Source organism: Passer domesticus, chromosome 1, assembly GCF_036417665.1.
Source record: "Passer domesticus isolate bPasDom1 chromosome 1, bPasDom1.hap1, whole genome shotgun sequence".
Classification (NCBI taxonomy): Eukaryota; Metazoa; Chordata; class Aves; order Passeriformes; family Passeridae; genus Passer; species Passer domesticus.
The window spans coordinates 137,807,981-137,835,681 of record NC_087474.1 but is presented as its reverse complement, the minus strand read 5'-3'; the positions used below and the strand labels follow the sequence as shown (position 1 = coordinate 137,835,681).

Here is a 27,701-nt window from a genome sequence, read left to right as displayed (position 1 = left end):
TACCATAAGGAGCTACTTTTTAAAAGCTGCCTTGAACAGTTATTTGACATTCAGTAGACTTGGTTGGTGATGAGGATGACTGAGTCTGTGCTCATATACTCTGCTAATTCTGATTATTAGCACTCACATGTCACTCTGTTAAGGAGGGAAAGGCTTTATGTGTAACAATTAAATGTTTCAGAATGAGATACTTTTTTACAGTGTTTCCTTCCTGTAGATGAGTACTATGTTAAGGAAGTAGTACTTGCTGTGTTGTCCTAATTATTTCTTTTTTATGTTCTTTTAGGTACTGGATATAAAGCAAAAGAGCTAGACAGCCTTGATGAAGGTCAGACACTGATGGTCGGTGGGAAAGAAATTGAAGTGATGGGTGTAATTTCAGCAGATGATTTCAGCAGTGGCAGGTGTTTTCAGGCTGGAATAGGGACTCACGACACAGATGCAACTGCATTATCTCAAACTAATACAAAACCATTCTGTAAACCATTCAAAAATGTCTGTCAACCCAGTACTAAAGAGAATGTGCTCAGAGAATCTCAGAACTGCAAACCTCGCCATGATCCAAATGCTACAAGTAAGATTGACATTTTAAAGTTTTTTTAAAACATCCTCTGACTCTCAAAAAATGTTGAATGTGTAACCAAAATTTTCATGTTACTCAATGTATTACTGAAGTGTTTCTGACAGACAGTACTAGGATTTTGTCATGTGTGTTTCTAACAAGTAAAATACTCTGCACTGAATAAAGTTTTTCATAGTTGTTACAGATGGCTGTGGAAACACATTAGGGTAGTTTCTAAGAGTTTTGCCAAGGAAAATGAGTTTTACTGATCATTGAAACAATCTGACACATACTAGAAGCTCTAGATGAGTTCCAGCTTCCCACTGGGATCAGTGAAATACAGCCATAACATGGCAGCACAGTAATTGCAGTGGAGGATCAGTAATAGAAAAATTGTGCCACTTTGAGAGAATTGCTTCTGTCAGTGCCTGATCCTTCACAGCCAGTGAGTGTAACTAAAACTCAACCAGATATGTTTTGGAATAAATGTTTAGTTTTGTAGTGCTAGAAGCAGTATGTGCTGAAGAGCCATGAGAGTTCACATGTTGTATAGGAACAGGCTGGTTGAGTAGTTGTGTAAGTGGTGTTGATTATCTTAGCAGAACTATTCTTTTTTCTACAAACCATATAGGAGCTATATTCTGCTGGTAGCTCTGTCTTTCAGATAGAATATAAAAATGAACATAAAAAAAATGTTGCTAAGCAGTGCAATGCTTATTTTAAAAAATACAACTTTTTTTTCTACATTCTTACTATAATACCTCCATCCGAGTTCTTACATCATATCCTGATACTGTGGGACTTTTCAAAGCTGTTACCTGGCTGCTGTGTAAATAAACATTAAAATCTTAGTCAAGTGGTAATTATAAAAGAGCATCCTTATTAACACCCAACTTCTGGTCTTAATTTAACTTGATTACGTTTTATCTAAGGATGTTCCTTCCTGAGATTGCAAGATGATGCTGCATTAACATTCTAACTGAAAATCTGACCAAAAAAGCCAATATATTCAGCATGTAAATTAACAACCTTGCTGTTTCTGCAGTAGTTTGTTAAAAAGTTACTTTTTATTCTAGTTGTCTTCTGTGACTTCTGGTGAATTTGAATACATTGTATCATATTTTGTGAGCTCTTCGCACTTCAATAGGTTGGACTCAGTCTTTAGGTTTGCTTAGGAGAATCATGTTATTTAATGCCTGATTGCATAACCCCTTCCAGAAGTTACTGAGATACTTTGCAAGACCAGGACCTTGATATTGGAACAGTCAGAGGTTTTCACTTCATCGTGAAGTCTATGATTATAGTTGATTAAAATGTAGCTTCTAGAGAATGGAAAGCCATCAGAGCAGAGCACAGTGACAAAGCTGTAAAGCTATGACTTCCACATGGAGTTTCTAAGCTTTTAGTCCAGTGTTTATCCAAGCCTTGCTTCTTCTTCATTTTCATGCAGATTTTTGTCAGAAAAGTTATATTTTTGTCACCACTGGCTTTTAAATATATACATAGGCAATTTGATTTAATCCATCAGAACTCAGCCTTTTGTCACTAGGAAACAAAATCTCCCTGACTGATATAAGCCTTCAACCAACCTATTCCCATGAATAAATTATCAGTATAGATTTACTCTAGTGACATAAAAATACCAGAAGCCATAAATTGCTTTCTCATTTTGCCCTTTGACAATACAATTTTTCAGTGAAGGTGTGTAGCAGCAGCAGAAGCAACCCAAGTATGGACATTGTCTAGCAAAATCATAATATTTGTAAACAGATTATGGCAAGCAAAACTGTTATTCAGATGTTGCTCAATACTTCATTCTCTCTTTGCCTCTGTATGTCTTCAAACACATCAGCTTCTTTTATTCATGCACTGTGGCAGTCTTTGTCAGCTCACACTCAATCCTCCCCTATTTTCCTTTAGGATATCAGTGGCTTTTATCTCTTGGGCAGAGAAGTCTTTCTGGGCTACTGCAAGAATGTTCACTTGAAAAGTACTATTTAGAGTATTTAGATTTTATGTAGGTCATTGTTTATGGTTTTTTTTTCCTTAGATTTTCAATTCAGAAGTATTTTGGAACTTCTAATTTAACTCTATGAATTCAAAGTCATCAAACAACTTTTATTAGGTTGGCGGTTTCACCTCATCAGAAAAATACCCTCATATTTCTCACTTTATCACCTTTACCTTTGAGAAAAATACAAACTATTTTGGAAAACCTCTTTAAAAGAATGTTTTTATGTAGAAGGCAATCTAGGTACTTATAAATGCATTTTCAGTCTGAGAATGGTCAATATAATATGCAGTATTTTTAACAGTAATTAGATCATTGACTTTAATAAGTTTTGCTAACAGAATCAAAGTAATGCTTGATTATGTTTTGAACTTGAAGATTCTCTGGTTATGCCACGACCAAATGCAAGTCATCAGTGGATGTTCAATAAGTCTGGCTTACCTGTGGTGGATGTAGTTGTAGATCCTTACATTGCAAGTAATCTCCGCCCACATCAGAAAGAAGGAGTTATATTCCTGTATGAATGTGTCATGGGAATGAGGTAAGGTAATAATTATCCTTTTGACTTTTAATACCTAGAATATTTTCCTGCCCATGTTTGAAATGTGACATCTTGGGAAGAGTTGAGAAATTGTTCAGTTAATTAATATTAGTAATTGTCTCTCAAAAGCAGCTGCACAAGTTTTTTCTGACCTAAATGTAGCATCACACTTGCCATGATTTTGCCAGATGTCATGAGAAGCTAGAGCACCAAAAGACCTGTCATTTCTACATACCAAATTTTGTAAACACAGATATAATTAAAGCCATGCTGAAAAACACTGCTTTCTGGGATTTATATTTCTTATAACTCAAAATTATTCATGTAATCTATAATTCTGGCATTTAGAATAAAAAAGATGTTATTTCAACCTGTTAAAAAAACCATTGTTTTCAAAAGTGTTTTCCCAAGTCATAGATTCCTTAAGCTATTGGATAATTCTAGTTCTAAAGGCAGATTTAAACTTTTGTTTTAGAGGACTAATGAGTTACTGTAGAAAATAAGAATTTTCTTTCTAAGATCTTCTAGTACAACTGAATAAAAACCTACAGGAGACATAATAAGTATACATAGGTTCTTTTCTTTATACTTCAGAAAACAAGCACAGAAGCAAATCCCTAAAGCAGTTGTGGATAGTTACAGATATGTCTTTTAAAATGATAGCAGCACCTCATTACCTCTTACAGAGTTAGTGGCAGATGTGGAGCTATTCTGGCAGATGAGATGGGCTTAGGAAAAACCCTGCAGTGCATTGCCCTTGTCTGGACTCTCCTGCGCCAAGGGCCCTATGGATGCAAACCTGTGCTCAAGAGAGCACTAGTAGTCACCCCTGGGAGTCTGGTGAAAAACTGGAAAAAGGAATTTCAGAAATGGCTGGGAAGTGAAAGGATCAAAGTCTTTACAGTTGATCAGGTAAGATTTATTTCCAAAAGAGGATTAGGTCATTATTGGCTCAGAATATAGGAATTATGAGGTTTTTTCCTCTTCTTTTTTTTTTTTTTTAACTAGAGACCAAGCCTAGTAATTCTCTGTTAACATTTATTTGTAATACTTTATTTTTTCTTCAGATAATTGTCCTTATCGGTATTTTGCTGTCAGTCACCAGGTCATAACGTCCTAACCCAAGCTCACATGTAGCATATGTCTGTCTCACCTTTCTTCTGGTTCCACCTTTGAAGTTGTAAAAGGTGACATGTTCCTCCCTGTGCCTCTTCAGCTTAAGGAGTTTTCTGTTATGTATCAAAGTGCACACCTTCGCTGCTTACACACCAAAGCATCTGCCTTGTACTCTGTTTCTGTGGTAGTTGCTTTTTTCTGTATTGAAAACTTCTAATTTGTTTTGGCTGCCTATTTTGGGGTACTTCAGACTGAAAATGCATTTACTGTCACAGTCAAGAGTTAGATCTCTGTTGGGATGATTTAAAGTCTCAAGAGTTACCAAGCCTAGAGTCTCAGTGTTAGGTAATGAGACTATCTCTCATCTCTAGAAGAATGCAGACAAGTACAAATCTTATTAAGAAGCAGGATGATGCTGATCCCTGTCCCCTCCTGTAGTGAAGCTGTTCCTGCTGGTATTAACATTCACAAGTTCCAGGGAAGTGGAGAGCTTGTAATACCTCCATTGGTGCTTGAAACAAAGATGAAGATACTTATCTTCCAAAATTATTTTTAATCTAATAATTTCATACAGATAGACTGATGAAGCAAATAGTGTTTCATTCTAAAGGTTATCCAATTCTTACACCAACCAGATTTGCCTTTAGTTTATTCTATTATCCTTAATGGAAGAATGAATATTTCAGATGAAACAGAAGTTTTCAATGGAATTTTACTTCTTGGTAGATTGTACACAATTTTGTAACAATAATTATTTCTTTAAATTTGACTCATTATTGGCAAACTCTTGAAATTGCTGATCTTCCCCTGAAGACAATGCATGTGTAATAGGGGCATTGTGCATCATTTGCTTTTCTTAGTAACTTGTTTCAGGTTGTGGAAATGAAGCAAACTGACCTGTCAGGAACTGTAAGATAATATAGGTTGGGATGGGAGATATGAGATTTCCTAAAACAAATAGATACAAGGCAAAATATAATATGGCAACATTTTAACCTAAAAAGCTAGTTAGAGATAATTAAGTGTTTTCTTGCAGTTTTTATGAATAATGCTGGGAGGAGAAAGCCTGAATTTGATGACAGTTACTGTGGCCCAGAATGACAGTAGCTTTCATTTTCTTTAAATTTAAATAAATTTAAAACTTACTCATCTCATTGGACCTATTTGACTGGGGACACTCGGCAGCTTCAACAACTGTGTTCCCAAATACCACAGAATACACTGTCATGCAAAAGGAAGACACAATATGACTTGCCTGGGGTATAATGAGGTATTTCAAAATAATTTACTGTCTATCTTCTCTGGAAAAACAGCAATTACCATACTGTTATTTCTCCCATATAACTTAAAAGAAAGAGCTTGTCTCAAGCGTTTTCTTCTGTTCTTACCTATAAGGAATGCATTCAAAGAACTGGTAGGTTTTTTAAAATGTTTTCCTCGCTTTCACACTGAAATGACACAAACTGATCCTAACCCTTCAGTAATAGACTTTTTAAAACACCAGGGTATTACCTGCTTTTAAAATGTGATTACAGTTTAATTATGTTAATATGCAATTGCCATGTAGAGGACATTGCTTTTAAAATGAAGACATCCTCACAAAGGTTGCTATTAGGTCTTGTTAATTCCTATTTTAAGCATTTGCAATGTGTTTGAGAGAATAATTCCTTTATCTGTCTGAAGAGTATCACTTGATACTGGAGTTTTTTAAATTTGGTTTTTGAGTCAAAATACCTGGAAAAAGAATTAATTACAGGTCTACATTGCTTTATGATTCAGCATTTTTTGAATTTACACTTTACCAGCTACATTGGATTTGAACTAGTGCAAAGAGAGGTCTGTTCAAAGAGGAAGTCTGGGACATTGTGGACCTCTAATACTGATTGATAATTGCTCCATATGTGGCTTCAGGCAACTCACTTAAATCTGTCAAGTCACTTTGGATAATTGCTAAAATGGAGGCTATAATGTAGACATATCTTGGAGCCAGTTAAGAGTATGAATTAATTACTTGAAATTAGCTTGTAAATTTATTTTAATTTTTCATCCTTCAACCACTGCTGTTGTTACATACAGTAGGAAATACATTATGTTTGACTGCCGGAGGCTTGTAAGGGGCTCTCCTGTTTTATATTTTTTTAGAGGAGTTCAAACTCTCCTGTGCACTTGATATTTTTCCAGGGGAGGGATGTTGGTGGCTGTTCCCCAGTGCCTCAGCACTTTCCCCATCTCAGCTCACAGCCTGAAAGTGTACAAAAAGAAAATGGTTTCTGAACCCTGGGCATCTTCTCATGCTTGACCATGCCAGGAAAAGTTCAGAGAGGCATTGCCTCTGTCTTTAAGGCTACAATGTGGAGCCTGTAGACTGGGCTGGGACAACATTGGGTCTTCCCTACAGGGCTTCTCTGTGTGTCTGTTCCTGTGTTGGGAAATTTTCTGCTCCTGTTTTGAGAATGGCAGTAAAAATCTAACAAGAAAACAGGCATTTAACTACAGTCCTGGAAACAACAGGAAAACTCAAGTCCAGTCCCAAACACCTGGAGAAATGTGCATGTCCTTGTTACCTGGTCCTTACTACTCCTTGTTTCCTCTGATGTGCTGGGCCTCGTTGTGAGCAGCATGTAGGGGACTGAGCTGCTGCATGGTACTTTGTGAGATTAATGTGCTGGATTCGTCTGAATCACCTGCTAGGAGGCTCTAAAGGTTGTGATAATTAAGTTGTGCTGCTTTTACAATGTATTACGCCATCTGGCTTCAGACTTAGTTGTCTGTGTTTGGTAACTGATCTTGTTTGGAAATAAGAATACCTTTTAAGGCTCTAGACTGATTTGCTTTCAGAATTAAAGAGGTTGCAGCTTGTCAGCTGCACCCATAGCCTGCTTAGTTAGTGAACACCGTTAGGAGATAGAAAGCAGCATTCAAGAAATTAGCATCTGGAGCCAAGTGGAAAGGTAAGGGACATGGCCACAGTAGATTTTTCCAGTTTTATGCATAATTGCAAGACAGGTAGACAATCATAATATATTTACAAGTCTGCACAAAAATATAACTGTTTCTTTTTGGAGGAAGCTCTCTGTCCCATTACAGTGACTATTTAGTGTGTGCATTTCCTTCAATAGACAGGAAAATTCTTGGTGTCTTTTGAAGGAAAAGGGCTTGAGTGATATATAAGAGAGGAGATGGTTGCAGTAATTTTCTGACCAGTAATACAGGGATTAGAAATCCCTGTAGACAGACATGTTTTCTGGAGCAGGTTATAGACTCTTTGTTTTCTGAATCTGAGGGTGACCTTACCTGTTGGCGAACCCATCAATGTTAAGTTCTAGTAACAAAGTTAATTATAGAATAATCATGAAATATCCCATTGAAATGGACCTCAAGGATCATGCAGTCCAACCTTTCTTGGCAAAAGCGCTGTCTGGACAAGATGACCCAGCATCCTGTCCGGACAAATCTCCACCACTCCCCTGGGGAGATTATTCCAATGGCTGGTGATTGCCATTGTGAAACATCTTCCTCATGTGCAATTGGAATTTCCTCAGGAGTAACCTTGTACCCATTATCCCTTGTCTTTTCAATGTGACTTCTTGTAAAAAGGGAGTCTCCATCTTCACTTTAAATGGTGTAACATGGTGATAAGGTCTCCCCTAAGCCTTCTTTTCTCAAGGCTGAACAAACTCAGTTCTCTCAGCCTTTTCCCCTGTCATAGGCTTCCCAGTCTGTGGCTCTTCTGTGGACTTTCTCCAGCCTGTCCACATCTTTTCTGCACAGCAGGGACCAAAACTGAGCACAGTATTCCAATGTGGCCTGATGAGCACTGAGCAGAGTGGGACAATGACTTCTGGATGGCTGCTGGTGATGCCCTTGTGGATGTAGCCCAGCACCCTGTTGGCTTTCTGTGCCAGCACTGTTTGATTATGTTGATCTGATTGTCCACCTGGATCCCCAGATCCCTTTCCACAGAGATGCTCTCAGCTGGGTAGATGCCAGCCCATGCTGCACACCTGGGTTATGTTGCCCTTGCTGAACTTCATCAGATTCTTGTCAGCCACTCTCCAGCCTATCCAAATCTGCCTGCAGGGTGGCTCTCTCTTCCAAAGTGTCCACTTTCCCACTCAGTTTGGTATCATTGGGAAACTTCACTGTGATGCACGTAATCCCCATCTGATCACTTTATGAGGATATTGAACAGCGCTGGGCCTGACACCAATCCCAGGGGGACCCCACTCGTGCCACGCTGCCCATTTGAAGAGGAGCCACTCACCAGCACCCTTTGGGTGCTGCCTCTCAGCCAGTTCCCACCACATGGAGCACTCATCCACCCCACAGCCCATCTGCTTCTCCAGAGGGAGGCTGTGGGAAACCATACTGAAAGCCTTGGAGAAATCCAGGAGGCAGTGTCCACCCAGCCCACATCAGCCAAGCAGCTTACTTTGTCACAGAGGGTGACCAGTTTGTCCTCAGTTTGTCCTTGGTGTGTTCGTGTTGGCTTTTCCCAATCCCTTGCTTCATCTGATGTGTGATAGCTCCCATGAAGATTTGTTCCATAACTTAAAAGTTCATCCTTTAAACTCTACTTGTAGGTGGGGATATACTTCCAGTCCTCTGGGACATCCCCTGCTCTCCGTTGACTTCTCCAAAAGTTATGCATTGGCCTTGCAGTGATGTCAGTCATCTCTCTTAATACCCCTGGGGCAGTGCCAGGGCCCATTAATCTGTAGGGGTCAAGCTCCTGCAAGAGCTCACCCCCACCCTTCCTTCACTGACCCTGGTGGCTCTGTAATTAGCCTGGATTTTTGTTCCTGGGGCTGGGGACGCAGCAGTGCTGGTGAAGACAGAGGTGAAAAAGGTGCTGTGACTAATTCACCTCTCCTGTTTATTGGTGAGCCAATATTTTCCTTTCCTTTTCTGCTTTTGTACGTACCTAAAGAACTGTGGCTTGCAGTTTTCAACATCTCTGGCTAAATTAATTTCTAGCTGAGCTTTTGCTTTCTGTCTGCATCTCTTCAGGCTCTTGCAATGCCCCTGTAGATCTCAACAGGTATTTATCCACCTTTCCATTGCTGGTGCACTTTGCTTTTGATTTTGCCTCAGAAGCTTGCAGTTAAGCCAAGGGGGTCTCTTGCTCCATCTATTTCCCTTTTTTTAAAGGGGATGAACTATTTTCATGCTTCCAGAAGAGCAACCATGAAAAACTCCCAGCATCTGGGAGTTCCTTTGGCCTCCATGAAAGCTCCCTGCAGAATCTCTCCCACCTGAGCTCCAAGCAAGCTGAACTTTACTCTTCTACATCCTGAGACCTAGAACCAATTCAATAGGTTAAATAATACCAATATAATATAATATAATATAATAATCTACAATGGGAATTCTGGTAGACTGTGGTAACTTCCTACTGGACATTACCAGGCTGAGATCCAAAGTGAATGTACAAGGAGCTACCTGTGGCCCTTCATTATCTTGGCTTTAATTATTCATTTGAAGCTTACCCAAATGCCAGCAGTGAGAAGCTATTACAGGAACTCTGTGCGTTTCACCTTCATGGTAATGTGTCTCAGAGGATTTAAAGGCTTAAAAGAATAATAAATTTTCTTTTAATGAGGTGATAAAATTCTAAATTGCTCTTTTGCAAATTAGGAAAGAATCAATAATCCCAAGTCATGAAGGAGATAGTAAATATCTGGTGTCATGTGAGAAGAAATTTGTGGATATTTAAGGAATGTGATGATTTTTAAGGCTGTGATCTTGCATCAATGAAATAGTTGTATGATGCATTTTCCTTTATGCCTGCAGGACCACAAAGTAGAAGAATTCATGGGTTCTCCACTTTATTCTGTTATGATAATCAGTTACGAGATGCTGTTGCGATCTTCGGATCAAATTCAGGCTGTGGAATTTAACCTCCTAATCTGTGATGAAGGGCATCGTCTGAAAAATAGCACTATTAAGACAACTACAGCCCTTACTAGTCTGTCTTGTGAGAGGAGAGTTATTCTTACTGGTTAGTATCTATAGTTACTTCTAGTATTTTTTTATGTTGATAGTGCTAGGTTTGGGTAAAAGAAAAGCATGAGATCAGTTGGAATTTTGGCAATGGGTATTAAATTAAGAGATCTCAGGTGTTGTAAAAACAGGTTATTTCCAATTTTTTTTTACATAAAGGCAAAATATGTCAGTCTTCAGGGGCAAGCAAGGAGCCTTAGATCTTCTGTAAGAGAATCGGGACTCTGCATACACTCAATGTTTTCCTTTGCATACACTCAATGTTTTCCTTTCCAATTTAATAAAATTGATTTAGAACGTAACTTTTTAAATTCCTTTGTCAGAACAATTATATCTGCAGTCTGTTTAGTTAGGAGTACGGTATCTTGTTATTCATAGCAAAATTTTAGAACAATTCAGGACTCTGAGTAATTCACATTGAAATAAAACATCTGTTTTCAAGATACATTGTCAATATTAACCCCTGCATTCAATGTTCTTCCATCACTTTAAAGAAAAAAATAACCAATTGTAGAATTATTTTTTTTCTCTTTCAAGGTACTCCGATCCAAAATGACCTGCAAGAATTTTATGCATTAATAGAGTTTGTGAATCCAGGAATACTCGGTTCTTTATCCACGTATAGAAAGATATATGAGGAGCCAATTGTCAGATCTAGAGAACCTTCAGCAACAGAGGTATTTGGTTTAAAAATTCAGTCATAGAAGAAAATTCATAGTAAAGTGAAATTTGCATTCTATGGAGCAAAGTGAAACTCAGGACTACTAATGGTAGCTGAAGCTTTTCACTTTCCTATTTGACATATAGTCACTTGTTTTCCAAAGGGAGCAGAAGGAAAACACACATGTTAAAATCACCTAATTTCAGCTGCCTAATAATTATCAGGCAACAACTGTGCTTCCAACACCTCCATTCCCCAAAAGGCCATGTGCATTGCCACGTGATGATACTTTATTCATTCTTAGCTTCTCCACAGCACTGCATGCTTTCACTGCATCTCGAGAAATTCCAGAATATAATTCAAGCCTTGGATGTCATCTGGGATATTATTTTCCTTTGTTTAAGACTTTAGAAACCAGACATAGAACTAATGCAGTGGTACTAATTGGAGAAGAATTGGTCATTACAGTTCCATGTCAGAAAGTGGTATCATATTTTAAAAGATTATTTAAATACCTAATTAAAATAATACAGAATATTGTTTTGATAAATCAAGATTATAATTTATTTGTGCTTTATTCTTTTAGGAGGAAAAGGAATTGGGAGAAAAAAGAGCAGCAGAACTCACACGCCTCACTGGACTCTTTATTCTAAGAAGGACACAGGAAGTTATAAACAAATTTCTGCCCCCCAAAAAGGAGAGCATAATCTTCTGCCGACCAACAGCGCTGCAGCTTGAATTGTATCGAAAACTGCTTGGTTCTCGTGTTATTACATCATGTCTGCAAGGCAGGCTGGAAAATAGTCCCCACCTAATATGTATAGGAGCCCTGAAAAAACTTTGCAATCATCCATGTCTTCTGTTTAAAGCTATAAAGGTTATAGCTTTATCTATTTATCTATTTAGGTACCTGTTTGCATGGGGGTGTGTGCTTGCATTTAGTCATTTCAGCAGACACAAGTGACTAAAACTGTGTTATCCATGTGCATGTTGCTTAAGGTAATTTCCATGCTCTCACATACAGCTTGCTCTAGTAAGTCTGCTTTCAAAAGCACAAGTGTTAGGAAAACTGAATGTACTCAGGAAAGGAATCTCACCAGTTTCCTATTGCCTTATGCTGTTTTCTCTTTCTTAATGTATTTTCTCTTAACCTTGTCTCTGAATATTTGTAAAACTACACATAAATGTGAATTTTACAAAGACCACTGTTAACAAGAGATTACTAGTCTAGATTACTAGTATGTACTAGTATTACTAGTATGTCTGCTGGTTTCTCTGAAACCTCCCTGTCCACATGATATTTTCAATTTTCCAAGCTTAATGACACTGGGAGCTGCAGGCTCATCTAGTGGTACTAGATGTCTCCATCACCACTTCTCCTGGGATTGTACATAAAGAAATGTTATTATTCCTATAGGCAAATAGTATGATAGTTAGAACTTGATAATAGTAACTTCTATCTTCTAACACTAGCTGAAGTCCAAGTAAGGGGGGTGGCAATATAAATCTTTCTTAAAAGATATGCTTTATGACTTTGGTGGAATATCACAGCGCAGTATCCCTGTAACTTTCAATGCTGCCAAGTAGAGTTCATTACCTTTACTTCATAGTATAAGCCTTAGAAACCTTCCATATGCAAAAACACAAGCCTTTATTAAATACAGAGATGGAGAGAACGGTATGTGCAAATCATTTATTGCCATTGTGGTTTTGGCATTTGAGTTGTTTGGCCTTTTCCTCCCTGTGAAACACTGATTTTCTAAGTACAGCAAAATATTACCTTTATTTCTTCTATTTTATTGGTTTTGCTTACCAGCTTTTCTTCATTTCCAGTAGTATAACTGAATCTTAATGACAGTATTTTCCTAAACAGAGTGAATGATTGGGAAGTTTCATAATAAGATATTATGGGATTTAGAAAGACTAAACAATGTATTGATTTGCTCCTCACTCCCAAGTTTAAGATATATTTTTACTGTGGAAATACATTTGTGTGGTTGTTTAAGTGGAGAAGTTGTACACATTTTTCAGTTTTGAGTATTTCAACTTTCTACTTAGCTGCAAACAATGTCTTTGATTAGAGAATGTAAACTAAAATAAACACTGTAAGTATTTTAAACCTTTGCTTTCAATCCCGTGTTAGGAGTCTGTCATGCTCATGTTCACATACTACATTGCTTTGTGGCACCTTTTTATGCCTCCTTTTGTCTTTGTGATAAAAATATAGCAATCTTAAAAAAATATATGTTAGGATATGGAATTTTAATCCTTTTTTTTCAACAGGAAAAAAGCTGTGATCCTATGTCTGAGGAATATGATGAGTCCAGCCTCTATGAAGGTGTAATAGATGTCTTCCCACAAGATTACACTTCAGACACTTTCTGTGAAACTGATTCAGGAAAATTGCAGGTGCTGGTGAAGTTGTTGGCAGCAATCCATGAGCTCAACTCTTCTGAAAGGCAAGTGTGAAAGACAGGTAGAAGGGAGGTAATGGGAGTGACCTTCTGTATATTGATTTACTTTTCAAATGCATGGGAGTATAACATTCAATATAAAGGTATTGCAGCTGTTTGCAGGGTGCCAAATTAATTTAAACATTGTAGTCCTGGCTTTCTTGTTAAAGTGTGAAATTAGAAATTGCAGCTGACATAATTTGTAAAGTTGCTCTTCATATTTTTTCCAGGTAGTGATACTTGTATTTTTTACACTGTAAAGCAAGTAAGATAGTTTGCTACAGCCCTTGTGCTGCACCCTGTACTTGCAGAGGCTTTCCAGTTCTTTATATCTTCATGAGATGTATTAATCTACGAAATTGCACTGAATATTTTCATTACTACATTATAAGTTATTTCCTCTTTAATCATGCTTAACTGCTCACTGCTTGCAGCCTTTGTGAAGTTCAGGGCAACCATTCTCAACAGATGAACTTGCCCAGCAACCACTTATTTCCCCTGTGGTAAATGCCACTGACTTGCAGGAAAACTTCTGGTTATCACGGGGTAATAGGATGCACATGATGAATTTCTGTGCAATTGCTGATTTGTGGGAATTTCACATGACCTGGTGTCCCAGGATAATTTTTTATGGACTAATGCCTTAAAGCCCAACTGTTCCAAAAGTATTTAACTTTTAACATTTATTTCAAGTGATGTTTGAATAGGACACACTGTAATTCAGTAGTGGGAAGTAACAGAAGATATCTTGGCACTGATGTAATGGCATATGAAGATACTTTCTTTTCACAAATCAGAAAGTTGAGCCCGTTGATGGAGTTTATATACTTAGCATCCATTGAAACCAGTGACAGCTGAATATCTAAAGGCACTGGCTTTAGTTTGTGTAGGTCAGCGAAACCAGGAGTGTCAGTAAAACGTGCATCTCTCTGTAGCAGTACTTTAGGGGCTGCTGAGTTGAGGCATTACTTTGTGCCTTTAAGTTTTGTTGCATTAATTCAGTGCAGCTCATGTTTATTTTTCTTTGGTTTCTCTGCTTTCATTGGTACTGAATAGTTTTTGCAATATACAGACTCAATTCCAGTCCTAATCTGAAGTTGGTATTCTATTTTTGAGTGCAGACAAAGCTGTGAATGTTATGTTGATTGACAAAAAAATAAATCTTGCAAAGGCTTTACAAACAGGTTGTGGATGTAGTTCAGCTGTAAAGTGTAATAATAAAAATATTCTAAAACACTTCTAAAATGTTAATATTTTCATTTTCTGCTGAAATTATTTGTCTAGTTCTTCAGAACTTGTTTTTAATCTAAATTATTGTTAAAAATAATGAAAGGTATCATTACTTTTTAAAAAATCAAATATATTACATTTAGTTTAGATGACTAAAGACTTCCAAATGAGATCTGGCAGAAAATGCCCTGTACTTTCACTTATGGCTTAAATTCAAAAGATATTTGTCTACTTAGTAGAATCATCCTCAATATTAGGTAGGATAAGAATGCTAGATTTTCAAACCTTTGAAACCTAATTAGACAAAATTTCAGAGAAAATAGACCAACATAGCTTGGACCATTACTGTAAAGGATCAGACTGATTTTGCTTTCTAAAAGAACTCAGTGTCTATCTTTCACTAGTCTTCATGCCTGTTCTTTTCAGCCATAAAATGTAGGAAAGTATCTCTGCTGTCCTACTTGATTTTCATTATGATTTTTGTTAGAATTTTCTGAGGTTTTTAGTAAAAAGTCATAGCAGCTTTTTCAGTAAGTAGAGTTTATATATATATATTATTTAGTAGCTCCTACAACATCCTCTGCAAATGTTGTCTTAACAACAGTTAATTTGTGTAAACAGATTTAAAAAAAAATAAATCTATCTTTGTGATTGGTTCTGAATGCCTGCTGTCTGCATTATGCCAAATTCTGTTGCAAAAGGAGACATTAATTATTTAACACTTGAATGCTTGACAGTAAGTATAAAGCATCCAGATCTGGTATGTGCTTCTAATTAATTGGAAATGCTTTATATTGTAGAAAGTAAAAGTATGCCTGAGTTGATGTGTAATTTTTCACCTTAATTTTATTTTCTTAGATGTGTTCAGTGATTTGTTATTGGGCTTTAATTTTACCAAGGTCTAGGCTGATGACTTTGTTTTGCTGTTTGACAGAGTCGTGTTGGTATCCAATTACACTCAGACATTAAATATATTACAAGACATATGCAAACATCATGGATACTCCTATACTAGACTTGATGGCCATACTCCTGTGTCACAGAGACAACATATTGTGGATACTTTCAATAGCAAATTCAGCCCAACTTTCATCTTTTTGCTGAGTTCAAAGGCTGGTGGAGTGGGACTGAACCTGGTTGGAGCATGTCATTTGATCCTGTATGATATTGACTGGAATCCAGCTACAGATATTCAGGTCTGGTAGCAACTCTGTACATGTGGGCTGGGATGGGCATCAAATGAATTCTTGACTGATTTTGAATCGCTTGACTTTACATGTCTTACTGCTACCAATTATCACATTGTGTCTGGACAAGTACAACAATGAGGGAAAACTCTTCCTGAGAAGAAAAGAATAAATATTTCTCTGTCATATTATATATATTGGGATCAGTAGAAGCCCTCTTGCAGTAAAAAAATAAAAAGATTAAATTCTACTTTCTTTGGAGGAGTGAGTCATGTATCTTCTTTGTCTCTTGATGTCTTTTTATCTGGAGAGTTGCTGTGTTTTTAAAAAGAAAAGTAAAATGGGATTAGATTGCATAGCAAACGTTGCTGTTGATTTGCAATCCCTGAGAAAAAGGGAGAGACTCTGATCAGAATTGCAAGAATGAGAAAATCACATGGCAGTGATGCCAAAAGAAAGAAAAGAAAGCCAATGCTGTGCTATTCTTGTAAAGGCACTGTTGGCCTCAAGGGATTATTTAGTTGGCTTAAGAGTCTTCAGTTAAAATAGTCCTTAAAAATAACAATTAAAAAAATCTTTTTATGAACTCAGTAAGAAACTTTTTATTGTAGAGTAATGCTGTGTCCTTAATACCTGAAATAAGCCCTTGCTCATCTTCCCAGGGTGAATTAGTACCCTCATGTGGTCACTTGTCTTGTTGCTTGAAAAAGTCTGGTAAATCAGACAAAATTGCTGCAGGTTGCCAGAGACTGCAAACCTGTTGTGTGTGTTTGTACTGAGGTGTAACCCATTCATTTTCAAAAAAAAGATCATATAGCAGTACTCAGTTTTACATTTTGTTTGTTTAAGAAATAAAGGAGGTGCAAATAATAATTTTTAGAATTTCAATAGAAATGTAAATGTCACTTTTAAAAATGTATTGTGGGGAAAAAAACAATTTTGGAGATGAGGAAGAATGATCAGTATTCCTGAAATATTAAATAGTTGTTTATGCTTGGAAAAAATATGAAGAGGGGATTTCTTTCAGGAAATAATTGAACACCTACTTTCTTACTTAAGTGTACAGAAAGGAAGAGAAGCATAAATGGCAGAAAGTAAATTATATTTTCAAAGCTGTTTACAATTAATACCAGAAAACTTACAGAAACAACCACAGTTATTAGGGAATGCATTATCCAGACAACATCTCTTTGAACAAGTGGGCAGAACTGGTAATTTGGTCAGTGAAGGCTACAAGCTTTAGTGAAGTATCCTTGTATGGCAGGCTGTTCATGCTCTTCATCTTCTTGCTTTCCTCAGGCAATGGCTAGAGTGTGGAGAGATGGTCAGAAACATGCTGTCCATATCTACAGGCTGCTAACCACAGGTCAGAGATGGTGCTCACCTTACCCCGAGTGAGACAGGTGTTGACATTTTGTCCATAAAAGAAAGAGAGGGAATGGTTTTGAAAATTATTTGTTCTTTAAATAGGTATATTATTTGTTCTTTAAAAATATATTATTTGTTCTTTAAAAATATATATTTGTTCTGAGTTCAGTTAAGATGGAGATATCACATTGATTCATTTGCCTTCACTTTACTTTTTCTTAAATAACTGAAAATAGTGATTTAGCATTTCCTATGTATATTGTTATCAAGAAATGGATTTGACTTCTTTGTAAATACTGGTCAAAAATTATCCCAATTTATCTGTTTTTCTTTTCAATACAGGTTCAATAGAAGAAAAGATTTATCAAAGACAGATCAGCAAACAAGACCTTTCTGGGGCAGTCGTAGACCTTTCCAAGACATCTGAGCACACACATTTTTCTATTGAGGAGCTGAAAAATCTCTTTACTCTACATGAAGATTCCAGCTGTGTTACTCATGACTTGCTTGAGTGCGACTGTATGGGAAAGGTTGACCATCAAAGTGAGTTTGTTTTTCATTATCTCTGGCCACTGCTGTGGAATCCATTCTTTATATATAGTCTGTCTCTGGAGAAATCTTTGATTCTCAGTAAAAGAGGATTGAAATAATGAGGTTCATTATGGAATCTTCCACACTCTGTCTGATTTATCTAATCCATAGGAATCCTTTATGAAAGGAGAAGACTAATTCCTTGCAGTAACAACCAGTTCATTTATCATGCAAGTAGCAAACATTCACATCTATCCTTTCTGTAGGGACCTGTCTCCTGTTCTTCTGGCATATCAAAGTTGTTTTCACACCTTGTTGTGTACAGGTTTAAGTTGGAAACAGGATTAAAAAAATAAATGATCATAAGTTATGTTTGTGTCTTATAAATTTTAGTTTTTATAGCTCATCTAGTTCTTGAAGGAAAGAATGTCTATTGCTTTGGTATGTTTCTCTTTTGGGGCATGAAATATCCAGGAGTGATAGTGTGGTACCAATACTGATGTCTTCTAAATGCACACAGAAATCTCAATAAAAAGAGCTCAGGAAATGGGTACAGGAGTGTGTATTCTCAATAGACAGGGGCTAGAAAATAAGTAATGCAAACCCAATACTTTTTTGCTTGATGGTTTGCATGTTTCCAGGTAATAAGTTAGACATGTACTTATTTCTCATCTCATTCTACCCAAAATGAGGAGGACTTGGCTGGTGATAGCACAGGGCTTCTGTAGCCATAAGAATTTGATTTTCTCCTTTATTTTTTCTCCATATGCTGATTAAATCATCTTTGTATCTTTCTTTAATGATTGAAAAAATTAGACCTTCTGTTTCTTCATAAGTGATTTTCTAAATTTACCATCCTCCATTTAGGTACTATTACAGAATCTGTGTGGGAAAGGCACCTTCTGAGTTAAACATTGGCCACATTTTCCCAGTGGTATGCAGTGAGGCATGTGTGGCTCCTGGATTGCAGAAATCCAGAGAAATTTTGTGTTGCTACTGTGATGAACACTGGTGCTTGCAATTTGATTTAGCAGCTTGCAATTGTCTTAACATCTTGAATTCTTATCTTGTGCTTTGAACATACTTTGGTTTCATCAATTCAATCACAACATTGGCCTCTTGGGTTCTGTGACTTTTTCAAGGGTAGTTCCTGTTCCCAGTGAACAAAATCTTTTGGCAGTAAATCAAGGAAAAGCCTGAAGGCCATTATTAGCCTTAAGTGGTGGTAATGATAGAGTGAGGGGAGGGTTTGACTTCCTAAAGAGCAGAGGACAAGCTGGCTCATTGTCTCCCTAGTCAAATTGTTCTGAGTCATGGGCTTCAGTTTGATCACCCCAGAATGCTACCCCAGTAGCTGGTCTCTTTCCCTTTCCTAAGAACAGAAGACTGTCAAATTATTGCATCAAGGAACCAGATTCCAGGTTACTGGGGATAGATTCTGCTGTACAGAAAAGCCAACAACTTCCAATGAATTGTCTCCTCCATTTCTAGCAAGTATGATTCAAAAGAGAAACTAAAGGGGAGCCAAACAATATAATACAGGTCTCACAACCATCATCTCCTGTGGTCCATTCACACTAGGGTGATGTTTAGAAAACTACAGGGGTCTTGAGAGGAGGATATTTCCTGTGCATGGATCATGCAGATGGGTTGCTTGCTATTCTGCTGCCCTTCACTTCAGCTATAAAGCTATAAGCCTGTTTTTTTACCTGATCATAGTGTATTTTAGGAGTTAGGAAGGCAGAATCTGTAAACACATCTATTCTAAATTTTCTTCTGGCCAGTAAAAAAATATATTTTGAACCTACTTCAAACATCATACGTCAGTCAAAAGGAAAGTTTTGTGTTTATGAGTCTTTATGGGCTCTCAGAAACTTAAAAATACCAGGAATAGTCTGAGTCATGCTGCTCATATCACTGGTCTTTCCTAACGAGCACATAATATTGCTATGAAAATATTTGATGGCAAGTTTTAAACCAGTAACAGTACTGATGCAATTTTTTTCCATACAAAATTATTTTTTCATTTATCCCATGCATCAGGTGAATCATAAAGCCACCAATGTGTGACATGCACTGCAATGACCTGATGCTATTTGGGGCTTTAGGATCCTCTCTTAAAAGTGAATTAATCTCACAGGAATAGTCTTTCCCTTTCTGTGATATACAGTGTTGTGTATATTGAACAACTTGGCATAATCTGGATGTACAGACTGTACAGATCTAGTGTGCTGAGTCAATGAAACAGCTACTCAGATTATTCTTAGCTGGCTGGAGTGATTCCTCTGGGAAGAAATTGAAGCTAGCGTGAATTTTGCTGCAACATACATCTAGATTCATATTTACTCAAAGAATGAGACCAGGCCAAATGTCACAGAATTAGGAAGACACAGGAAAGGAAGTTGGCAAATGAGATATTTCCTTTCCCATCCATGTGTAAAAGGATTTGTCTTTATGCTAGCATGTGGTAATTTTGATAACCTCAATCACTGAGCAAGAAGCAGCCTTCCCTCTCTTACTGTGGATATATGTTTGGATTTTGTTGGTACAGAATGATTATATGTGCTGTTCTATTTTCTCTTGTTTGTTATCACCAGCTGTCTTATTGATTCAGACTGAATTTTTCTGTCTGAGTTTTCTCTGATTAGTTTACTGCATCATTTTTTTCAGATACTTCCTCGGAAAAGCCTCCCATATCTAGAAGCTGCCAGCTTGAACAAAACCATGGGAAGCCTAATTCAAAGAAGCCACTTTCCATGTCACAGCTGATGCAATGGAAGCATTTCTCTGGGCAACATCAGACTCTTGCTGATCCTTTCCTTGAAAGGATAAAAGAGAATGTTTCTTTCATTTTCCAGAATGTAACCAATCCTACTTCCCCACCTAATAAAACTTGAGTGTCTTTTTCTGCATCCTCCTTGTCATAGGCCTTGTAAGCAACTGATGTGCAGTTACCTGTTGTTATTTTGCCCAGTTCTGTTTTGTGTGTTTCTTGTGAGGTTTTTGGGTAAATGTGATTCCTGGTGTTTATAGAAAGTTAGTTATTACTAAGTTAGTAATACCTGCTGTAATTATAATACAGATTTTTAAAACAAACTTTGCTTTCCAGTATGTTCCTTTGCTATCATAATTAATATGCACATTATTTTTTAAGCACATTACTACTGTAAGTCTACTTTGGTTTATAGTTTTCATTTGATCATAATAATTTATTGCTTGTAAAGCTGGCAAATCTTCAGCCAAATTTTATAAATTAGGCAATGCTATATATATGTATATAACAAGACTCTGATTGGATTTTGTTATAACAGTGTTATGTGTTTGTATAAATGCAGCCTTATAACAAGATAGATGTTTTTTCTGTTGAATTTTCAATTTAATGAAATTCAGAGCAATAGTCATTAATGTCCAAAATTCAGAGGGCACAGCTTGATGCTGTGTGAAAAATATTCTCAAATTCTCCTATTGCTTTTACTTGGGAAAATAAACTATTTCTCAGACATAGTTGAGTAGTACAGGGTTATTTTCATTTTGTTAACTCATTTTAAGGATTTGTTTTGCCAGACTGAAGTACTGAGCATTTTTATGGTATATTTTTAATGACTGTATTACCCTTCTTTGAAGGCAAAACATTCAAAATCAGTTTGTAGTTTTTGAGTGAAGTACTTTGAAATGCCCACAAGAGCAGAAGAATGGATAATATTCAGAAATACTGCAAACTTGCAGAATTTGAAATAACTTGAGCGAGGAGAGGGCTCCATTTTCATAATTCTGCATTGTGTCACATGATGGTATTTGGTATATGTGGCAACAGAGCCTAATTGCCCAACCACATTTTAGAAGCATTTAAAATTGTTCCCTGTGTTACTGTTAGTACTGCCTCTTTCCCTAGACTGGAATTGAATTCATAGCCCATCCTAATCCATCATCAGACATTCTCTTTGAATTTTGATGCAGTTTTGGAACTTGAAAGCCATGTCCCCTGACCTCTATTTGCCATCCATATTTATTTCAGAGGGTTTTTTGAGTTTCCTGTGACTCTAATATGGGATGACACCAGGAAGCAGTGAAGACCAAAGTGAGACAATGATTGAGAAAGTAATAAATTCTGAACATCTTTTTGGCATGCATGTTGTGTTCTTGGTAATAATTAGAATTATGCTAACAGGTAGAGTTTAAATCTTTAACATTTTAGGCTGGCTGCTAAAGAGCTCATTCCTCACCCTGTGAGTGGTGGTGTGGTGGCCACGCTTCTCCAGCTGCTGTGGTGCCCATTTGCTGTCAGACAAAGTTCACACAGCTTATTTCACTTAGCAAGGACAAGGTTTGCAGCTCTGCATCTCAAGGTGGAGATTCTAGGCACTCTGTAGAACAATGGTTATTGTAATTAATAATTATCCGAGACTGATGATACTTAGATCTGTGCTGCCCATGAATGTCTGTAAGTTCTCTCCTGTCCTTGCCTGTAGGAGCACATGCTGACCTCTGCAGATGCTGTCACGCTAGGTAATGCTGCTTCAAGGTCAAGAAGGCCAAAGCAGCCCATCCAAACACACTCAGTGGCAGTCACACTTCAGTACAATTCCCTGTCTGTGCCCAGCTATCCAAGCTGTCCCAGATCTCTGGCAGTGGCAGCTGCAAGGGGACAGCTCCTCCTGCATCCACCCTGCCAGCCAAGTGTGTCTCCCCCTTCACCTGTCACGACTTCAGGGCATGATGGAAGTGTGCATGTGCTTCTTGGTTGTGTGGGAAAGACAATACTATCCAAGTAACAGGTTGCACGTGGCATTGCACATGATGCAGATTGAAAATCTGATTCAGAAATTTTATTTATCCTGAAAAATTATGTTTCTCACTGGAAGAATACATTGGAGAAAATATAGGAAGCATGAACACAGGCTCTAATTTACTGTGCCATCTGTGAATCTCTCACAGTAGTCTGCAACAACCTTCATAGTGAGACCAGCCCATTCTGCTCATGTTTTATCATAGTATAATAATCAGCATTTCTATACAGACTGCAGCAAGTAGACATGTGCATTCCTTCACCCTTAGGAGAGAAATGCCTCCTAGGAAAAGTCCCTGTGGTGAATTTACCCTGATCTAGCTGTTGACTGGTGAGGTATGTTGGGGATTTCAAGTCTCCAGCTGTGCCACACTGCCCCTTCTCTTAACAAGTGTAAAACCCTAGAGAATGGGGAAGGTGGCTGGTGTGCTGAAAGACAAATATCAGGTGGATCTGATACTTGGTCTAGCAGATGGTCTCAAATGCAGCTTCTGGATTCCTTGCCAGTGCTGCCAGCTCTAGAACCCTATGCAGTTTATGTTGCATGGTCTCACAAATCAGTGTCTTAGATCAAAGGCTTGCTCTGCAGAAAGGCGGAGGCAAGGGATCTTGGAGCAATGGTGTTCTAGTGCAATGCTTGAAATATCAGGTGTTAATTAATGTACTTGGTTGCCTTTTCCAGTTTTTGAAGGAGGCAAGCATTAATCCACCTAATGGTAGTTCTTATGGACAGATGCCAAGGAGCAAGGAAAATCTGCCTAACAACAGGTCTCAAATTGCCTCTTCATTGCCACACAAAGAGTGGCAGATATTACAGGTGTAAGCACAGTGGCAAGCAGCATATCCTTTCAACAACAACTGAGCATAAATTGTCAATATTTGACATTAATTAGTGCTATGGGACCAGTATAGAGGTATGCCTGGGGCAGCAGGTGGTGAGTGCAGTGCCAGCTACACATCCCAGTGCCTTTGTGGGTGTGAGATGTTGAGGGTTATCAGGTCAGAGTGTGCTCCGTCTGAGCTGAGGCTGTTTTAGGGCACTCCCTGGAACAACACTGGTTTGAGCTGGTTTTCACCAGTGGCCCAGTGAGGAGTGCTTACGCTGTCAGAAGAGAGATCAGGAAGACACACTCTTTAGGGAATGGACTGCTAACCTTAGAATAGCTGCTCAGGTCTCTGAATCACACTGGGCAGGGAGGCCTGTCAGCCAGCCCTCAGATACAGCAATCGATACTGTGTTTGTTCCTTGCCAGGTCTTAGATGGGAGGAGGGGATTTTGGAGAATTTCAGTTACTTCTGGTACAGGGCATGCTGCCAGAGAGACAAGTGTACTGCGTGTTCCTGCCTGAGACCAACCCTGATTTTAAAAAGCAGAAGGAGTGGTGTTTTATTTATTTCTGTATACTGCAGCAAAGTTTTTTTAAATGGGTTTCATGTGACTGTTTTTGTTGATTCAGCTTTTAACCATCTTGGCACAAGTTTCCTCATCACTGAGATGGTGACCCTTAATCATTATTCTCTTAAAGAATTACAAGCTGAATTATAACTCGATTCACTTCGGTGTCATACAAGTTTGTGTGGCAACTGCCAGATATGTCTTGCACTCTGACAAGAGGATGACATCAAGTCCAGTTAAAAGTCTGCCTTTTTCAGAGGTCATAAAGTTATTTCGCTTGTCATCTGGTACAGAGAGGTGCCAAATGGTGACTGAATGATTCTGTAATGGAAAAAACTCATGGGAAGTTCTTAAAATGCCAAATATGGAACAAGCTTTGACAACTGCTTGGGATTACCACCAGGAATTTGGAAAGACATGTTCCAGCCCTTGCAGGCAAGTAACACACAGAAGGAAAGTAGTTCTTTCATGTGCTTTCCATTGAATGAAAAGTTGACGTAAATCACGGTTGTTTATGCGTGGCTTAAATAAATTATGTGTTTGTGGCCAGAAGATCTGGGAAGGCTATAAAGAACAATGAGAAAAACCACTTTGGGCTTTATGGAGTAACTGAAGAATAAGCTGAATTCAGAACAGCTTTTAACGTGGCCTTGTGTGCTTTTCCTTGGTACAAAAGCAAGACTGCTTTTGTAGGCACAGGTACTCACAGGACTTAGAATGTATGATGGTACGTGTCTGCACAAGCAGCACCAGTCAGGACCAGGTCAGTAATCCTGAACACTGCAACCAGCTTGTGAGTATTGTGCTAGAAATTTCCCTTCTTGGGTACCTTGGTTGCTGCTACCTTTCTCCTGGCCTTTCATCAACATGTGGAAATATAAACAGATTTGGAGGAAATTTGCCCATCTCTGTGGCTGTTGCTGCTTCCAGCCTTTTCTTCTCTCTCAGCCTTGATGTCAGCCTGAGTTCTCCCTGTACTCCTTTGTTTGCTTAGTTTGATTTACACCCACTTGACAACATATGCTCTTCATTCTCCTCTAATTAATTTCCTTCCAAGTAGGCAAAATGTCAGTCACTGTGACAAAAGCCTGGGCCCCTGTGAGCTAGCTTTTGAGTGTTTTCTGTCAGTTAGTCATAGATCTTTTCCCCCAGTTCACATATCCCTACCTTGGCCCAGGTTTTAGTTTCCTAGAGTGTGAGTTATGACATGTAGTAGTGAGTTCCCTCTTGACTCTTGACTTTTCAAGGTTCCTTTTGAGGGATAGATTTGCTCAACAATAGAAGTTCAGTCTGAAATGTCCTCCTTCCACCTGGAACATGTTGCCTTTGATGGGGTTTTCATCCTGTAGGCGGTTTGGGCAGACAGGTCTCCACAGCCTCATTGAGTCAGAGTTCTGTGCCGGAATCAAGGCTTAGCCAAAACTTTGCAGAGCCAAGATCTAAATTCAATTCCCAAAGCAATGAGTTAAGTAGATGAACCTTTGTGTGTTATTCATGCTAATGTCACATTTGATGTATGTTCTACAAATGTAGAAGGGGTTAACAGTACTTCCTAATGCTAAAGTTGATCAGCACTTCCTGCTATACACCACTTTCCTCTTCCCTTTGCTACTATGAAACTTTTCCTCTTTTTTCCCCCATCAATTTCTTGCTGCCAGGCTGATTTATGTTTGTGTCACATCAAAACCTTCAGCAAAAATATCTGATCTGTTCCTAAGACAGGGTAGAAGAAAACACTTTGTTTTGTCCTTATTCCAGAACTGGAAACCCTTCTGCTGAAATGCCTTCTTGCCTTCATATTTTGGATAAGGACTTAAAATAGAGGTGGGAAAAATAGGAGAAAAAGACATGGCTTCTGCACTAACATGTTTTTCACTCTTCTCCTTAGTTTCTGCACCAGTTTATAAATATTTTCAAAAAAACAAGCAGTAGGAATATTTTTTCTTTTGAGCAGCTAAAATGTCCCCTGATTTCTTCTACACTAGGCTTTTATGAGACTCAGAGCTGCAAAGTGTTACTAGTTTGAGCAAGCTGCATTCCCTCAGAGCTTTTACCTGAATGCCCCATATCCCACAGAGTGACTAAATGCAGTCTGACCAGAGTTGTTTCAAGAGATTCTTTCTGCAGTTCTTCATTCCAGTTGCTCTCTGCTGGGCAGGGCACAGTGCCTCAGTTGACAGCAAGGAACTGTCTCATCCACGTCCTAAATCAGCCATCCCATCCACCTCCAGGAGGAAAAAAGGACCATGTCACTCACTGCAGTAACACTACAGCCAAGGTGGTTTGGGGTAAGGAAACTGGAGAGATCAGGGTTGTCATGGAGAGAGCAAAGGGAGTGGAGGGGACGTAGGAAAGCAAGGAGATGATGGGAGAGAGGATGAAGACTGGGCAAACAAAGGCTTAAATGCTGACCTGCTGACTGAGCAGGATGTGTGGGGACAAAAGGTAAAAAAAAAATCAAGACTGGAACCAGATACCACTACTAAACAGAAAGAGGGATTGAGTTTGGTGAAAGGAGTGAGAGTGCTTTCCTCCAGGTCCTGTGATGGACTCCTTGATTCCTGGTCTCACATTCTGCTTTCAGTAAATGCTCACTGTGGTTGGTTAACCTTGATTGGAGACCAGGTGCCCACCAAAGCTGCCCTATCACTCTCCTCTTCACCTGTACAGGGGTGTGAAAATATGACAAAAGGCTCACAGGTTGAGATAAGGACAGGGAGAAATCACTCACTGATCGCCATCATGGGCAGAACAGACTTGACTTGGGGAAATAAATGTAACATTGCAAATTGAATTCTAAATAGGATAATGAGAAATAAATCTTAAAATAACTTCCCACACCCTCACTTTTCTGGGCTCAACTTCACGCCCAGTTTTCTCTCCCTCCTCCCTCCCAGCAGTGCAGGGGGACAGGGAATGGGGGTTGCAGTCAGTTCATCACAGGTCGTCTAAGCCTCTCCTTCCTCTCCAGAGACAGAACTGCTCACACTACTCCTTTTTCAGCATGGGGTCTGTCCCATGGGAGGCAGAATGCTCCACAGACTGCTCAATGTGAGTCCTTCCCTTAGGCTGCAGAGTGGGTCCCTTCCCTGGGGTGCAATCCTTCAGGAACAGGCTGCTCCCCTGTAGGGTCACAAGTCCTGCCAGCAAAGCTGCTCTCACCGTGGGGCCACAGGTCCTGCCAGGGGCCTGCTCCAGTGTGGGCTTTCCATGCTGCCACAGTCTCCTTCAGTCACCCACTGCTCCGGTGGGGTGCTCCACAGGCTGCAGGTGGATCTCTGCTCCCCTCTGGACCCCCATGCTCTGCACCGTGGGTTCCAGGGGAGCCTCAGCTTTGGCACCTGGAACACCTTCTCCTCACCCTCTATGCCAGTGTTTCTCTCACATGTTCTCATTCCTCTCCTTCAGCTGCTGTTCCACATTTCCAGACCCTTCCTTTCTGCCTCCCCCTTAAACACATTATCCCCGAGGTGTCACCACCATTCCTAATTGACTCAGCCTTGGCCAGCTATGGCTCTGGCTTGGAGCTGGCTGGCATTGGCTCTATCAGACGTGGAGGAAGCTTTAAGCAGCTTCTCACAGAAGCCACACCTGGAGCCCCTTGCTGCCAAAATCTTCATACTCAAACCCAATACAGCTGTGGAGTCACTGGCAAAGCAATTATTTCCTCTCAGCTCATGTCTGTAAGCTTCTAGAGTCATTGACTTCTTTGCTATTGATTTGTGAATCACTGGAAATTTGAAAGTATAATCCAGATGAAAAAGTTTGCAGCCTTCATTGCAGCATGACGTCTTAAAAGACACAGATACTGTTTTGCAAGCTGTGGACTTTCAGGATTAGTGTTGCCTTGTGGACA

The 27,701-nt window shown here is 38.7% G+C and overlaps 1 protein-coding gene and 1 long non-coding RNA gene across 6 annotated transcripts in view; one reads left to right on the top strand and one right to left on the bottom strand.

Annotated features, from left to right (window-relative positions):
* The window catches only part of RAD54B (RAD54 homolog B), a 63,444-nt gene extending 42,277 nt beyond the window's left edge, over nt 1–21,167 (top strand). For all 5 annotated transcript variants that reach the window (XM_064391756.1, XM_064391769.1, XM_064391748.1 and 2 more), the window contains 11 exons: nt 287–574; nt 2,952–3,114; nt 3,801–4,026; nt 10,024–10,231; nt 10,771–10,910; nt 11,481–11,771; nt 13,178–13,353; nt 15,512–15,773; nt 17,064–17,130; nt 17,475–17,675; nt 20,334–21,167. In XM_064391756.1, coding sequence (XP_064247826.1) covers nt 287–574; nt 2,952–3,114; nt 3,801–4,026; nt 10,024–10,231; nt 10,771–10,910; nt 11,481–11,771; nt 13,178–13,353; nt 15,512–15,773; nt 17,064–17,130; nt 17,475–17,675; nt 20,334–20,560 — 2,249 coding nt within the window. In that variant the 3' untranslated portion in view covers nt 20,561–21,167. The remainder of the gene's footprint in view (nt 1–286; nt 575–2,951; nt 3,115–3,800; nt 4,027–10,023; nt 10,232–10,770; nt 10,911–11,480; nt 11,772–13,177; nt 13,354–15,511; nt 15,774–17,063; nt 17,131–17,474; nt 17,676–20,333) is intronic.
* A 3,179-nt stretch (nt 21,168–24,346) lies between these two features.
* On the bottom strand, nt 24,347–27,380 carry LOC135282173 (uncharacterized). Its single transcript, XR_010348472.1, has 2 exons — nt 26,258–27,380; nt 24,347–26,070 (listed from the first exon to the last, which is right to left on the bottom strand). It is a non-coding gene; the product is annotated as an uncharacterized LOC135282173 (long non-coding RNA).
* Between the last annotated feature and the right edge of the window lie 321 nt (nt 27,381–27,701).